At 57.4% G+C, this 16229-nt stretch overlaps 1 protein-coding gene across 1 annotated transcript in view; it reads right to left on the bottom strand.

Annotated features, from left to right (window-relative positions):
- Positions 1-16229, bottom strand: part of ndst1a (N-deacetylase/N-sulfotransferase (heparan glucosaminyl) 1a) — a 48194-nt gene that overhangs the window by 13646 nt on the left and 18319 nt on the right. The window contains exons 2-3 of the mRNA XM_079744426.1: positions 3018-4105; positions 985-1467 (exon numbers count right to left, since the gene is read on the bottom strand). Of these exons, the coding sequence (XP_079600552.1) occupies positions 985-1467; positions 3018-3560 (1026 nt within the window). The 5' untranslated portion in view covers positions 3561-4105. The remainder of the gene's footprint in view (positions 1-984; positions 1468-3017; positions 4106-16229) is intronic.

Consider the following 16229-nt stretch of genomic DNA (forward strand, 5'->3'; position numbering starts at 1 on the left):
GTGTGTGTGTGTGTGTGTGTGTGTGTGTGTGTGTGTGTGTGTGTGTGTGTGTGTGTGTGTGTGATGCTGATTTGCAGTCAGCCACTGAGGTTTCAAGCTTCTTCTCCACACCCCCTACTTCTGCCTCCTGCACACATAAAGACGGGTGTGTGTCTGCGTGTGTGTGTTGCGGTGTGTGCGTTTGTTGTGTGTAGTGTGTGTGTGGTGTGTGTCTGTTGTGTCTGTGTGTGTGTCTGTTGTGGTTGCGTGTGGTGTGTGTGCGAGCATTCCGAATAAGAAGCCCTTCAATATTCTTGGTGCGTCCCCCTCTCGCGCCGTGCTGAAGTACTGCTGGCAGCAGGTAGTGTCTGATGGGGGGGGCTGGCCCACCGGGACAAGGCCCCGCTGGGAACCGTTCAGCGGGGGGGGGGGGGGAGGACTTTCAAAGGGATACACACACACACACACACACACGGCATCATCCACACTGCTGTGTGTTGGCGTATCCTCGTGTGTGCGGCGTTCTGAGACCGTGGGGACACAGCGGGGACAGGGGGGCTGCGTTACACAGACAGGAGACACAGGGGGGACAGGGGGCTGCGTTACACAGACAGGAGACACAGCGGGGACAGGGGGCTGCGTTACACAGACAGGAGACACAGGGGGGACAGGGGGCTGCGTTACACAGACAGGAGACACAGCGGGGACAGGGGGCTGCGTTACACAGACAGGAGACACAGGGGGGACAGGGGGCTGCGTTACACAGACAGGAGACACAGGGGGGACAGGGGGCTGCGTTACACAGACAGGAGACACAGCGGGGACAGGGGGCTGCGTTACACAGACAGGAGACAGGAGCTCTCAGCCCCTCACGAGGGAACTTTGACCCGTACAAAGCCACCAAAGGAAAATACAGCCATGCTGGCTACGACGCGCTCCAAGTGCTACAGGGTTCACACACACACACACACACACACACACACACACACACACCGTCAAGCTCACCTTGACGTCGGGCACTTTCATGCGGGTGCCCTCCTTGCCCACGAAGATGTCGTCGATGTCCACCAGCAGGTGGCGCTCCAGCGACAGCGAGAGCCGTTTGCCCGTCAGGAAGGCCACGGCGTCCACGAACACCAGCTTGTGCAGCCAGAAGGCCAGGTTGTTCCCGAAGAGCACGCGCTGGATGCCGTCGTGCAGCCCCAGGTCCTGCACCACCGAGGGCAGCAGCGCGGCGTTCTGCCCCAGCAGCGCGGCGCTCTCCGCCGACTGCGTCTTGGCCAGCAGCACTGGCTCGTAGGTGGAGTGGTTGGACTGGAAGACGGTCCAGTCGTCGCCAGGCAGCGGGCCGGCGATGGGCTGGCCGGCCCGCGTGATGAAGAGCAGCGGGGACTTGGGGTTGACGGTGCAATCCTTCAGCCCCAGGTTGGAGTGCAGGAAGAGGGGGAAGCCCTTGAGCTGCGCGCTCAGAAGGCTGTTCTCGTTGGCCTGCAGGATGGAGAGAGGGGGAGGGAGGGAGGGAGGGAGAGGGATGGGATGGGATGGGGGGGCGTTTGGACAGATAGAGCAGGGGGAGGGAGGAGGAAAGACAAAAAGAGAAGGGAGTGAAGATCCTAACGGAGAGAGCGACACACAAGGGGTTGGAAGGAAGGAAAACATTTCTATCACAAGAGGCTCATTGTGTGGCGGCGGTGCACAGGGAGGCGTGCGGTTGCCCCTCCGCCCACCTACTCCTCCCCACCCTCCTCCGGCCTCAGTCGGGCGGGGGCACAGTGCGTAAGATGTGAAGGCACGCTACACTGCCTGTGTGGCCCCACGAAGACCACCACCACGGCTAATGAACAGGCCTCTCTCTCTCCCTCTCCCTCCCTCCCTCCCTCTCTCTCTCTCCCTCTCTCCCTCTCTCTCCCTCTCCCTCCCTCCCTCCCTCCCCCCCCTGAAGAAGGCTCTGAGTCTCAGCAGCATGACGGCGTGGGCGGATGTGAGAGAACGCTGTGTGAGTTAACACTTGCCCACGCGCCCGAGCGTCTGCGCGATGAAACGCTATTGATCAGGAGATGCTGATAAAGAACAAGTTCTTTGAGCAGGTGTGCGTAACTGCACCGCGGTGGGAAAACGTTTAATCTGTCGTACAGAGTATTTACTGGGATTAGGAAGCCACGATGTGCACGACACTAAGTAAGACGGACCCTTTAATGTATTAACACGGCGCTGGAGCACAGCGGGGCGTAGGACACAGGGTGGCCGACTAGCAGCTCTTCTCCCTGACGGAAGCAACGTTGTTCTGATGGCGTTTGTCGCCCTTGTTCTGAGAGCCAGCTCCTCAAAAACAATTCCAAATGTCACAGTGGTCACCTGGTGAGGCTGAGGAATCCATTGTGCCGAAACAGGGGAATGTTGTTTACCTCCTAGTCCCGTGGCTTTTGAACGCTACACTCTGCATTTCGTCACACAGCCCTGATGGGGTTACCCTCGCAGGAATACCGCTACACATTATACATACACCTGCTGTGTGTCATTCTCAGGCATTTTGCCTGAGAAGAGCAGCCTTCATACCTCCATATCCAATTATTGCACGCCTTTTAGTGATTGGGGGGGGAATGGTGATTCATCTGTGAGACGTGCGAGCTGGGGGAGGGGACTGAAGAAATCAGACAGCAGAGAGGCCCAGAAAAACAACAACAACACACACACACACACACACAAACACACACAGAGAGACAGACAGACAGACAGACAGACAGACAGACAGACAGACAGACAGACAGACAGACAGACAGACAGACAGACAGACAGACAGAGAGAGACGCCAGCAGGGGAGGGACAAGTCCTATTGAACCAGGCAGGTCTTTCCAACCCTGTGAATTCTATCTCCACAGAGACAGCCGAGCCAGATGGACAGGGCAGAAGGTGTGAAAGAATAAGAGGGAAGGAGGGAGGGAGGGAGGGAGAGAGGGAGGGAGAGAGGGAGGGAGAGAGGGAGGGAGAGAGGGAGGGAGAGAGGGAGGGAGTGTGGCGGTGCGCTGTGTCGTACTCACCTTGAAGAAGCCGATGATCCCCACCCCGTACTCCACGCAGTACTTGTCCAGCAGCTCGCGGTTCCAGGCGTCCAGGTTGACGTACTTGAGGATGTTCTCGTAGATGACCAGCGTGAAGCGGCCGCGCTCCTTGTCCGTCAGCGTGGGCATGTCCCCCTTGCCCGGCGAGATCTCTGTCCGGTAGCGGTAGCGCGCCGACTCCAGGATGGCCACGATCTCCTGGCCCAGCTGGGAGTACTGGGACTCCACGAACACCAGCACCACGGGGTCCGTGCGGGCGCCGGGCTCCCCGCCCGGGCCCCGGGACACGCCCCCCGGGGGAAGCAGCCGCGAGGGGGTGACCCGGGGGTCGTAGGGGTCGGCCGACGCCCCCTCCTCCCCGGTCGCGACCCCCCGGGAGGGCTCCAGCTCACGCTTGGCGCCATACAGGAAGTAGGCGGAGATGAAGAAGCTGACGGCGCAGAAGAGGAAGAGAAGCAGCAGGGAGGTCTGCAGCGGGAGCAGGCGGACCAGCCGACGGAGACGCGCCACGCATCCCAGCATCGTCCCACGCCGTCGGCCCGGCAACGCACCGCCACTCGCCGGCTCTGGCCTCCGGGGCTCAGCGGCGGGGTTTCATTAAAGGAGACAGGAAACAGGAAGTGGACGACAGGAGGGGGGGGGCTCACAGCAGAGCGGGTCTCGTTATCGAGGTCGAGCCACGCGGCGTGAAGGCGGCAGCAGTGGGAGGAGCCACTGGAGAGAGGAAGACGGTTTCACGTTGGGTCGCCGTCATAGTGCCCGCGCTTATGTCACCATGGCAGAGGAGGGCGGGACTGCCGACCGATGGGACACGCTCACGCCCGGGCAGCGAGAAGGCGCGGTCAGGTGGGGTGGGGGTCGGGGTGAGGTCCAAGGGCTGTGGAGATCGCCCCACTTCGTGGTTAGAAAGATGGCAGAGGTAACCTCCAACCTATGATCGAAACCGGCCTATGGCGGCCCGACTGGCTTTCGATGGGCTCTCCTGATTGGCGGATGATCCTCTTGGGGCGGTCACCCGAGTCATGTCAGCCGCTCCATTGGCTCGTCTTTCCCTGGGCACTGCTGACCTAGAACAACACAAGGAGGGAAACAAACACGTTAGGACCAGAGAACAGAGCAGGAAACGTGATGCGGCCACAAAGAAACTGAAGGATCATGTTAACCCTAACCCTGTTCGCAGAGCAAAGAGCGATGACACGTCTGTCTCTCTGTGGTGCGGGGGGGCTGTTCTGCGTACATTACCGCTGCCAACACTTCAGTGGAGTTCGGATCAACCTGTTCCCCGCGTTCACCTACACACAGCCGAACCCCACCCCCACCCACACACAGCCGAACCCCACCCCCACCCCCACACAGCCGAACCCCACCCCCACCTACACACAGCCGAACCCCACCCCCACCCACACACAGCCGAACCCCACCCCCCGTCTGCAGACACCTCGACCGCCTCTGCACATATGTACACAAACACACATGAACACATGCAAGCACCGGCACACACATACAAACAAAAGACACAAACGGGCACACAGACACACAAACCAACAAGCACAAACAGACACACACACACTTCAAACACAATCAATGTGCACAACGAGAGTCCACCTAGCCCAGGGGACCAGCGACGCCCTGATTGGGTGAGGGACCAGCGACGCCCTGATTGGGTGAGGGACCAGCGACGCCCTGATTGGGTGAGGGACCAGCGACGCCCTGATTGGGTGAGGGACCAGCGACGCCCTGATTGGGTGAGGGACCAGCGACGCCCTGATTGGGTGAGGGACCAGCGACGGCCTGATTGGGTGAGGGACCAGCGACGCCCTGATTGGGTGAGGGACCAGCGACGCCCTGATTGGGTGAGGGACCAGCGACGCCCTGATTGGGTCGGGCAGCGGGGGAGACAGTAGAGCCCCCCCCCCCCCCCCCCCCCCCCCCCCAGCAGCTAAAGGGGTGCGGCCGAAGGGGGGAGGCGGCCCCACGGAGACACAGGTCCCAGTGCCGCGGATGGAGGGTGGGGGTGTGTTGGGTGAATATGTGATTAGCCAGCAGCGAGGGGAGAGTGTAGGGATGAGGGATGGGGGTGGGAGGGAGCGAGGTGGGAAAACATAATTTCTCCATTTGTCTTCAGAGTGAGAGGAGAGAGAGAGAGAGAAAGAACGAGAGAGAGAGAGAGAGAGAGAGAGCGAGAGAGAGAGAGAGAGAGAGAGAGAGAGAGAGAGAGAGAACGAGAGAACGAGAGAGAAACGAGAGCGGCCACCATTTATTTATTTTTCCAAGGCAGTGTGTTCCCGTTTTGTGCGGGGGGCGTTATGAAGCCGCTCTGCCACCCTCCTGACCCCTCTAAACAATGCCCTGCCTGGACGAGGCATTAGCCTGAGACAGAACCCTTTGCTGCCACCGAATAACCACCAGCACATCCATCAGGGCCAGGGAGCGCCGTTACAACGGCTCATAACGCCATTAAAAGCTTTCTAAGGAAGACGATAAACCAAAGTTTAATTAAGGGCGGGATGAAAAGCAGAAATAAATGTAGGGAGCGTTCCAGTCTTGTCATTGTGCATTCAATGATATTTCCTCTTGATGGACAGCTAATGTATTAACGACTTATTGATTTCATATTTCTCCTCTGGCCGTGACTTTGGTGGGTAACACACAAAGAAAAAACAGGAATTCCATCAGAATTCCATGGAGAAAACATTGCTTTCAATGTCATACGGTGACGTACACAACGGCCCGCCCCTAATCAGCCTCCCCTGTTGAGATGACTGTTGACCAATAGTAACCCTGATGGCCATATGATGCCCCCTGTCCAACGCACAGCTTGCTGCTCGCCGCCAGCGTCCTGGAGGTCGCGGTTTCACAGGACGGCCGCCGCTAATGTAGCGAGCCTCTGTGAAACAGTGGTAGGCGTTGGGAGAATGTGAAAGGCCAGAGCATGCACACGTACCACCTTGACCATCATGAGCAAACACACACTCGGTTTGCTTGAGGTCATCAACAAGCACGCGCACACACCAAGGAATTCACATGAGCTGGCACACACGCAAACATATTTGCACGCACACACACACACACACACACACACACACACACACACACACACACACACACAGTTCCACATGCAGAGACACAGCCGCGCGTACGCTTGCTTTCTGGAGGAGGGGAAGTCGTGCCGTAGCATAACAAAGCGTGATTAGCCGGAGGAAGCGGCGCGGGATGCCTGGTCAGGGGCGGCGGAGCCAAACAACCACAAGATCTCTCAGCCTCTCTCTGCACACAAACAGCCAGCGAACAACACCAACAGACGGAGCAGCTCGCGTCTTTACCAAAGGATCAACTCTACTAACACCCCGCAAAGAGAGGTGGAGGCAGGTTGCAACCTCCTCCCTCTCTCTCTCTCTCTCTCCATGTCTCTCTCTCAGTGTCTCTCTGTCTCTCTCTCTCCATGTCTCTCTCTCAGTGTCTCTCTCTCCATGTCTCTCTCTCTCTCTCCCTCTCTCTCTCTCTCTCTATGTCTCTCTCTCAGTTTCTCTCTCTCTCTCGCTTTTAGGGTGGCGTAATTTCAAAGTAATTTGGGGGTTGATGATTAATCAGCGAGGGAGCTCGTCTTATCTTCAGCCAAGGTCTGCGGGAGACAAAAGGCTGAGCGGGTCTCTAATGGAGCCGCTGAGAGGGCTTAGAGGACAGATTAAAGGGCTGCGCAAACAACACACGGCTCCAATATGGCCGCACGCTCGGGCCTCACTCCCACCACTGATAACAACCCCCTCATCAATGGCACACAGACTTCTGGGCTGGCCTTGAAGCCCCAACAAAACTGGTTCACACTCAGGGAGGGGGGGACGCAAAGGGGGGCGATGTCATCGTGGAGCGAGGCTCTAATGCACTGGGATGAGGTCCTTAATGGAGGCGTGTGGTGCAGAGGATGGTATAGCAGCCGTCGGGATAAAGGATATGGGCTCAGAGCAGCGCCGGACCACCTCCTCCTCCTGGGCCCACGGGGCCGAGGGCCTCCCCACGGGGCCGGGGGCCGACCCACAGGGCCGGGGGCCGAGGGCCGCCCCACGGGGCCGAGGGCCGAGGGCCTCCCCACGGGTACGAGGGCGACCCACGGGGCCGAGGGCCGACCCACAGGGCCGAGGGCCGAGGGCCTCCCCACGGGGCCGGGGGCCGACCCACAGGGCCGAGGGCCGCCCCACGGGGCCGAGGGCCGAGGGCCTCCCCACGGGGCCGAGGCCCTCCCCACGGGGCCGAGGGCCGCCCCACGGGTACGAGGGCCTCCCCACAGGGCCGGGGGCCGAGGGCCGACCCACAGGGCCGAGGGCCGAGGGCCTCCCCACGGGGCGGAGGGCCGACCCACAGGGCCGAGGGCCTCCCCACGGGGCCGAGGGGCCTCCCCACGGGGCCGAGGGGCCTCCCCACGGGGCCGGGGGCCGACCCACAGGGCCGAGGGCCGACCCACAGGGCCGGGGGCCGAGGGCCTCCCCACGGGGCCGAGGGCCGAGGGCCTCCCCACGGGGCCGAGGGCCGACCCACAGGGCCGGGGCCGAGGGCCGACCCACGGGACCGAGGGCCGAGGGCCTCCCCACGGGGCCGAGGGCCTCCCCACGGGGCCGAGGGCCGCCCCACGGGGCCAGGGGCCAGGGACCGCCCCACGGGGCCGAGGGCCGACCCACGGGGCCGGGGGCCGACCCACGGGGCGGCAGAGGGCCGAGGCAGAGGGGGGACCGCTGTGGCTCCGGGCCCTCGTAGCGTCTGCAGGCGCTGGCTGAGGCGGAGCTCACCTCACACACCCAGGATGGGGCCCCGCGGTCAGGGACGCCCCCCTCCTGAAACATGGAGGAGGAGCCCGGCGTGCTTTAAGACCAAAGCTGGAGATTAAATTGCAAATGCGAAGCAAATGACCGGCGCGGAAAAAACAGAGCGAGGAAAACACACCTCCCCGAGGCGGCCATCAATCTGATCCGACGGCTCTGGGAAAACATCAATTAACATATCCCCAATTAACATATCCCCAATTAACATATCCCCAATTAACATATCGCCCGGTGGCTGGACGGGCTGAGGGATGGGGACAGGGTGAAGCAGGCGCGCCGGGGGGGCCGTAAGCAAGGGCAGGTGACTCCGAGCCCCCGAGGCCAGAGTGCAAGGGGGGGGGGTCACACGCCCCCCCCCTTCCCACCACACGGCCCCCGAACCACACAGAGAAACAAGGGAGAGAGAGAGAGAACACGTCGGAGGGGCGAGTGTGGATCCCAGGCCTCAGCTGAAACAACCCCTGGATAAACACCCTAAAGTCGACCATCTGCAGAAGCCTCCCCCCCCCCCCAACATAATTCTCTCCATGTTCTTTCCGACAGGGTTGTTTGGCGGCTCCCCCTCTCCCCTAAACCCATGTCAGCGTTCAGAGTGTGACTGAGAGCGGAGTGTTCTCTCTGGCGTGATGAGTTGGTACATTAGCACCAGGGCCCAGTTTATCCTATTTTACAAATAAACTTTGGGAGTGAGAGAGAGGTGACCCTGGGCTGGCTGCCCCCCCTCCTGCTCTCCACTCCCAGGGCACCGGCTGACAGAAATAAATGATGTCCCTCCCGATTCACAGCTAAGTGATTTGGCAACGGCACATTCTCCATGAAACGTCTGGATTGCATCTGGTTTCGTGGAACACGGAGTAGAATCCAAGCTTAGAACGAACCACAACACACGATCGGCTCAGACTCGCCTCAGAGCGAAGCGGTTTGACAGCAGCACGGTGAGCATGTTCCTCATGGACGCTCTCATCTGACCCAATGGGAGGGCCTCGGCTCTGTGAAGGCAGGGCCGTGAAGGCCGACCCCTCTGACTGTGGGACCAACGCCGGCTCAGAGTCGTATTAGAAGGGCTACCACCGCTAGGCCACGCCTCTCATTCCCGACCCATTCAGGGAGAATCGTAGGACCCATTAAAAAGCGGTCACGGCTATTAAACGGTCCACATGATGGATCCTACAGCGAGGTAGAGCCGCAATTACTCAGCAACGTTTGCCGTTTTTCCATCGCCCGTGACATTATCATCATCGTCTTCTGCCTAGTTTATGGAGGGATGATGGTCGCCGCCATCCAGCCCTTCGGTGGCGCATATCAAATCCCAGACATCCGTGCACCCGCCTGCCGTTCGGCAGCGGGGAAGGTGGGTCAAGGTCTGCCGGGTGAGGAAGAGGCTGTTGTAATCTCTCCCCCCTAATCCGGTTAATCTGGACACTTTCAAAGGCAGCACATGTAGCGCTAATGGCCCCTGCTGTTGCATCGGAAGCCGCCCGGCTTTGAGTGGCGAGTGAAGGATGAAGTGTTTTAAAACACAAAAACAAGGAAGACAGAAGCTGAAGGAGATAGAGGGGGGGGGGGGGGGATGTGGCAATTTAAAAAAATGCAAAGTGGGGGGGGAAATGAAGGGTTCAAAGTAAACACAACCAAAAAAGTCTTCTTTATCTTTTAAAAACGTCTTTCCAAAGACGTTATGTGGAACTCACTTTAAAAGACATTCGCTTAAATGCAGAGGAGGCAACGAAGCGCGCCGAATGGACTGTTATTGTGAGCAGTGAGGATGACGACAAGGAAATGGTGTCAGATTCTGAAGGCATGCAAACAAGCAGCGAGAACCCCAGCGCACGGCAAAGCTTTCCATTTGCATTCCTGCTGCACCGCCGTTCCCTCACTGAAGATTAAACTTCAAAAAGAAAAAACTGAAAAATGGCTCCCTCGTGAAGCAAGGCATCAAACACACGCGCACGCGCGCTCCCGTGTGTGTGCGCGTGTGTTTGTGGAGGCACGACGCTTCGCTTTCTTAGACGGGTTCAATTTACGGAGCCGCCAGCGGCCTCGGGGTATCCCACCTCCTCGCTTGGCATCCATCAATACAGAAACAATCAATCTGAAATTCAAATTCCATTTCATGCTTCCATTGTGGTTGGCCGCGATTAAATTTGGAGGCCGTGAAATGGCGGCATGGCGTCCCTCCCCCCCATCTCTGCCTTCCATGGGGGGCCGGAACCCACGGGGCAGGCGGTCCTGCCTCGACCTCACCCAAGGAGAAGAAAACCATTCGCTCAGACTTTGTCTCCCCCTCTCTGCCTCCCCCTCTCCCCCTCTCTGTCTCCCCACCAGCACCACTCGCTCTGTCTCCATCCTTCCCCCGAGTTATGAATTCATTTCACGCCTCTGTGTGGACACTGGACGCCCTACGGGAGGAACAGTACCTCCGACTCCTCATTCTCTCTAAAGAAAATACAAATTGAGTATTACGGACGGACCACCGCTAACCCCCGATCCCACCCCCAACCCGGGCATAACGCACCACATCGTTTCTCTCCCACCACCTCGGTTTAATGCCCCCAACGGTTGAGACAATTTCACAGAGGGGAGGCATGTCTCCCTCCATCTCTCTACCTAAATAAGCCCCTGCCCCGGCAATTAGGACTGATGGCCCCGCTCTCGGCCTCCCATCGGTGTAATTAGAAATGATTGCAACATTATTCGTTGACGCGGTAATGGCACAAAGTGGCGCAGGCTCATCTTTTAGTTTAGACAAGAGCAAGTGCAATCTTTTTCTAAAGACCAATTATGACTGGAACGAGAAGATGGCAAATGTGCATTCAATCAGAATTACTGACGAGACGTTCTGTCTATTTCTGGACGTGGGCAAATTCAGAGAGAGACCGAGAGAGACGCTGGAAGAGACAGTGGGAGAGAGAGGGTGAGGAATGGAGAGAGAGAGAGGGTGAGGGATAGAGAGAGAGAGGGTGAGGGATGGAGAGAGAGAGAGAGGGTGAGGGATGGAGAGAGAGAGAGAGAGAGAGAGAGAGGGTGAGGGATGGAGAGAGAGAGAGAGGGTGAGGGATGGAGAGAGAGAGAGGGTGAGGGATGGAGAGAGAGAGAGGGTGAGGGATGGAGAGAGAGAGAGGGTGAGGGATGGAGAGAGAGAGAGGGTGAGGGATGGAGAGAGAGAGAGGGTGAGGGATGAAGAGAGAGGGTGAGGGATGGAGAGAGAGAGAGGGTGAGGGATGGAGAGAGAGAGAGGGTGAGGGATGGAGAGAGAGAGAGGGTGAGGGATGAAGAGAGAGAGGGTGAGGGATGGAGAGAGAGAGAGGGTGAGGGATGGAGAGAGAGAGAGGGTGAGGGATGGAGAGAGAGAGAGAGGCAGAGCGGGAGATGGAGAGCGAGAGATTACATTCCAACAGACCCCGGCTACAGGATTAAATCAGCTCCCCCGTCAAAACAGATCCCGTCTCTCTGTGATGGAGGTTGAACTGGCATAATGACACGATTACACATTCACGTTCCGCCGAGATGAAAGCAAAGACGAGTGAAAACACTGAAGGTGGTGGAGTGGAAATATACATAGATATCTGAGTCCTTCCTCTTCCTCGCTCATTAAACAGTCGCATAACTCCTCAGGTCTGTCCTCTGATCCTGGTCATCTCAGCGCCGGTAACCAAGGGAACCTCAGAAGTAAGCGCCAGGAAGTGGATTACTTCCCTATAGGAGTGGGGGGGGGCACAGATGACCATGTGTGTGAGGATGAATGTCACGGAGGTATGGCGGAGCGGGATGTGAAATGAAGCCATGCCTGGTTGTACGATTATTCCCCCCCCACCCACCGGCTGGCTTCACAGTGTAAGGGAAGAGGAATATTCTGGATGGACCTCACACAGAATCCTTAAACGCACACACGCAGGTACACACACACACACACACACACACACACACACACACACACACACACAGGAAGGAGAAAAAAGAAAGAAATGGCGTAGATGATTCATGGGTTCCCTGTAGCAGGAGCAGCAGTGAGGACTGGAGCTGCTAAAACATGCAGTAGGTGTCATTAAGGAAGCAGAAGCTATTACGGAGCTCCTTGAGCACTGATAGCCTCCAGCAGGTAATCAGAGCCTGACCACAGCGCTGGGATCCTCTCTGTACCAGCAGGTGATGTCTGATTACACCCCTGATAGAGGGATTAATCAGGTCGATTAATTAAGGCCAAACAATCTGAGGACCGGCTGATGAGAGGATGCATGTGGGGGGAGACGACTTGACCTGGCTTTGAGCGTCTTTTGCGTGTGTATATCTGTGCAGGCCGCTGAGTGACAGCGCAGACTACTAGCCAGAAGCCGCGGGGGGGGACCTACAGCGGGATGCATCGTCCGGGCTCCACTTGACCGCGTGCAGCGTCATGCATATGGATGGCCCCCCCCGGTGTAATGACGGGGACATGTTTACGCTTGGAAATGAAAAGGATGACCTCAAGCCATGAATAACACACGCGCACACCAGGGCAGGCGCGCACACACAAACGGCAGGGGCACACACACGCACACACACACTTCGCTTGACACCCTCGGCAAACACACACACGCGCTTTGGAGGAAGGAGAAGTCGACTCTATTGGATTTCAGGGGGGGAGGAATGAGCTCACAGCGCCTCAGACATCCTCCATGTGGCGGGGGGGTAGAGATGTAGGGCGGGCCAGTCATTTATCATTTGGTGTCAGTGCGGTGTAGAGAGGGAGGGGGCGGGCTGCAGTAGGGCGTCTGCGGTCCAGGTTCATATAAATGGAGTGCAGGTAGAATCAGCTGGGGCTGAGCGAGAGAGAGATCAATGCTGGGGGAGGACTGTTTGTTCACGTTGTTTGTCCACCGTCACCTCGCTAGCCGCTGAAGGACAAGCGAGCGGGAGGACAGAGTATCCTTAATGACACACACACACACACACACACACACACACACACACACACACACACACACACACACACACACACACAGCGTTTATTGATCCAAGAATGTGTGTGTGTCCTCCACTCCAGTGGAAATGCATATAATATATAATAATATAGCATTTGTCACTGCGGGGGTCCTGCTGAAGGGCCTGTCAGGAGCTGATCCTGGGGCGAGGCTACGGCCCAGCGGCATCGTGGAGATCCCTTAATGCCCGCGGCTAGGAGGCAGAAGTGCTGACCTCAACCGAGCCGGAGAAACCCTCGCACGGCCCGGCTACCGCAATCTACAGCGACGATCGCACGGCGGGAAGCGGCAACAGAGGAACACACAACAATAACAAAGAGGGAGGAAGAGGAAACTCAGAGACAGAGCGCTCAGAACACGAGGCGAGGAAGAGCCCCCTCTGCCAGGCTCAGAACACGAGGAGAGGAAGAGCCCCCTCTGCCAGGCTCAGAACACGAGGAGAGGAAGAGCCCCCTCTGCCAGGCTCAGAACACGAGGAGAGGAGGGTTCAGAAAGCAGGCGGCCGGCAGAGCTCCTCCATCACTCGGGGACCATTGAGCGAAGAGGCAGCGAGGGCGGAGCAGGTTGATGTATCTGCCAGAGTAATACACGGCAGTACAATATCTTCCCATGAAATGATGATGAGATAGATTTAAGAGGCCGGCCACTGAATTTAAGGTAGCAGAGCTATATCACCCCCCCGGGATCCAAAGCCCCTGCACTCTGTTCCTCACCCCCCCGCCTCCCTCCTTCCTCCCTCTCTTTCCCTCTCTCCATCATCCTCCTCCTCCTCCTCCTCCCTTCATGTTCAGATAAGACTGAGACCCGCACTGATCGGACTGTGATACGAAAAGCACAAAACGCCTTCCCATGGGAATATCAACAGCGGGGAAGAATAGCTGACACAAGGAGAAATGGGATTCCATTGTGCTGCCCATATTTTTGCCCGTGCGATCAAACGGATAGGATTTCATACTCACCGCACGGAAATGCATTCAAAAATAGTCAAAGCGCTCTGAAGGCAAAACCAAACTGCTATGTTTGTGTGTGTGTCTAAATGTGTGCTTGTGTGTCATAGTGTGTGTGTGTGTGTGTGTGTGTGTCTAAGTCTGTTTGTGTCTAAGTATGTATTTGTGTGGGGGAATGAAAGAAGTAGTAATTTGACAACTGGGGCCGTAAGGGATTTATATCAACAAAGCAGCCGCAGCCACGTGCTCTCGTTAACCGTGATGCTATTCGCCATAGCTCTGAAATAACGTTACGAAATACCTCCGTTCCCACGAGGGCCATTAAACACCAGCACCAAGCAGACGCCAACCTGCACTCCCTCATGCATTCATTAGCCACCGGGCGCTATAGGCTGACAGCAGAACCTATGATGTCCGTATGGCCATGACTGCGCTCCTCTTCCCTACCCCGGCTCCTCTTCCCTACCCCGGGCTCCTCTTCCCGACCCCGGGCTCCTCTTCCCTACCCCGGGCTCCTCTTCCCGACTCCAGGCTCCTCTTCCCGACTCCAGGCTCCTCTTCCCTACCCCCGGCTCCTCTTCCCTACCCCCGGCTCCTCTTCCCTACCCCCGGCTCCTCTTCCCTACTCCGGGCTGTCGTCCCAGGCCCGGATTCCGCTCCCGGGCCGGGTCTGCCTTCTCCAGAACCACGGCCAGGCTCGCTCGGCACCTCTCCAGCGTGGCAGAGCCCGGCCTTACAACCGCCATCACCTCCCCCTGTCCTGGATCCTACCCTCAGGGTTTCAACTGGATCTCTTTTGGAGAACGGTTTAGCGGTTTGCTTTCTGTTTGTAATCAAACAGCTGCTCCAGCCCGGCGGAGAATCCACTGCCAGGATTTCCACCCAGCCCTGCTTCCGCCGTGGCGCTCTGCCTGCCTGGACACGCAGCTCTACCGACAGATTACCGCCCAGTAGAGCAACACGCTCAGAGAGAGCAACCAGAGGAACCCGGCCCACAAGAAGGGAATGCAGAAAACAATCATCTTAAATATTTGCTTTGGAATGGGAAGATAAACGTTTAGTATGTTAATGCAGATATGTATTCCGATACAAGACCGATATGTTTTTAGCATTAATTATGCATTTGAAAAGCAATTACTAGTAATGTGGATATGATGAGCGGGTAGGCCGTAATGGGTTGGGATAATTGGATCAATGTACTTTAATGACGCCTTTCAGACCTGGAACAGAGAACAATTAGCCTACACTTTACAGCAATATTGCATTAACCAAAGTCCCAGCAGCTTTCCATTCTCACCCCTTCCACAGCTCCCCTGCCCAGACTCCTTCCCCCCCAACCCCCCCTATATAAGCTCCTCTCAGCTCAGAACCCAAACACTCTCCTCCTCCCCCACCTCTCCTAACTCACATCCCCCACTTCTACAAAGCTCCATGCGGTCCTACAGGGAAGCATATGTGGATGACAGGTCTATCTGCAGCACCAACACACACACACACACACACACACACACACACACACACACACACACCACTGCGACGGCCCATACAGACGCAGACAGAGAGAGACACTCGCACACAAATTGCTTTACAGTAGGGGGGCAGCCGATCAACACTGATGAGCCGTCGCCGCGGCAACGACGACAGGATGCATGTGACTAGCGTTAAAGTCAAACATCGGGTTGTGTTCTGTTTTTACGGGCAGACACAGACTGAAGGAAAAGAAAAACAGCAAGCCAGTTTAAATGTAGACGCGCTGCTGAGGAATCACAGCGCCCCCCCCCCCGCCCAGAAGGAAGGCCTGTCACACACCAGTTGACAGTTTAATGGTGCATGCCTTAATAAGTGCGCGTGTGTGTGTTTGTGCCTTAATGTGTCACTGCACCCTTGTGCATGTGTGTGCGTGTGCGTGTGTGACTATACGTTTCCTCGCGGTGAACCCGTGCACGTGTAACTCGGGGAGCGCGGGGAGGGGGGGCCGTGCTGTAAGGCAGAATGTATCCCGTGTCCCCGGGGAGACCCGACAGCCATGAGCTGAGCAGCAGCTGGACGGGACGCCGCGCTCCCAGACACAGCCCGTCACCGGAAACCCCATGTAGCAGTCCCACTGGACACGCTGCTACCCAGCTCCACAGAGACACAGAGACAGAGACACAGAGACACAGAGACACAGAGACAGAGAGACACAGAGACACAGAGACAGAGACACAGAGACACAGAGACACAGAGACACAGAGAGACAGAGAGACACAGAGAGACACAGAGAGACAGAGACAGAGAGACAGAGAGACAGAGAGACACAGAGACACAGAGACACAGAGACACAGAGACACAGAGACACAGAGACACAGAGACACAGAGACACAGAGAGAGACACAGAGACAGAGAGACAGAGAGACAGAGAGACAGAGAGACAGAGAGACACAGAGACACAGAGACACACACACAGACACACACACAGACACACACACA

This window comes from Pollachius pollachius, assembly GCF_949987615.1.
Source record: "Pollachius pollachius genome assembly, chromosome: 10".
Taxonomy (NCBI): Eukaryota; Metazoa; Chordata; class Actinopteri; order Gadiformes; family Gadidae; genus Pollachius; species Pollachius pollachius.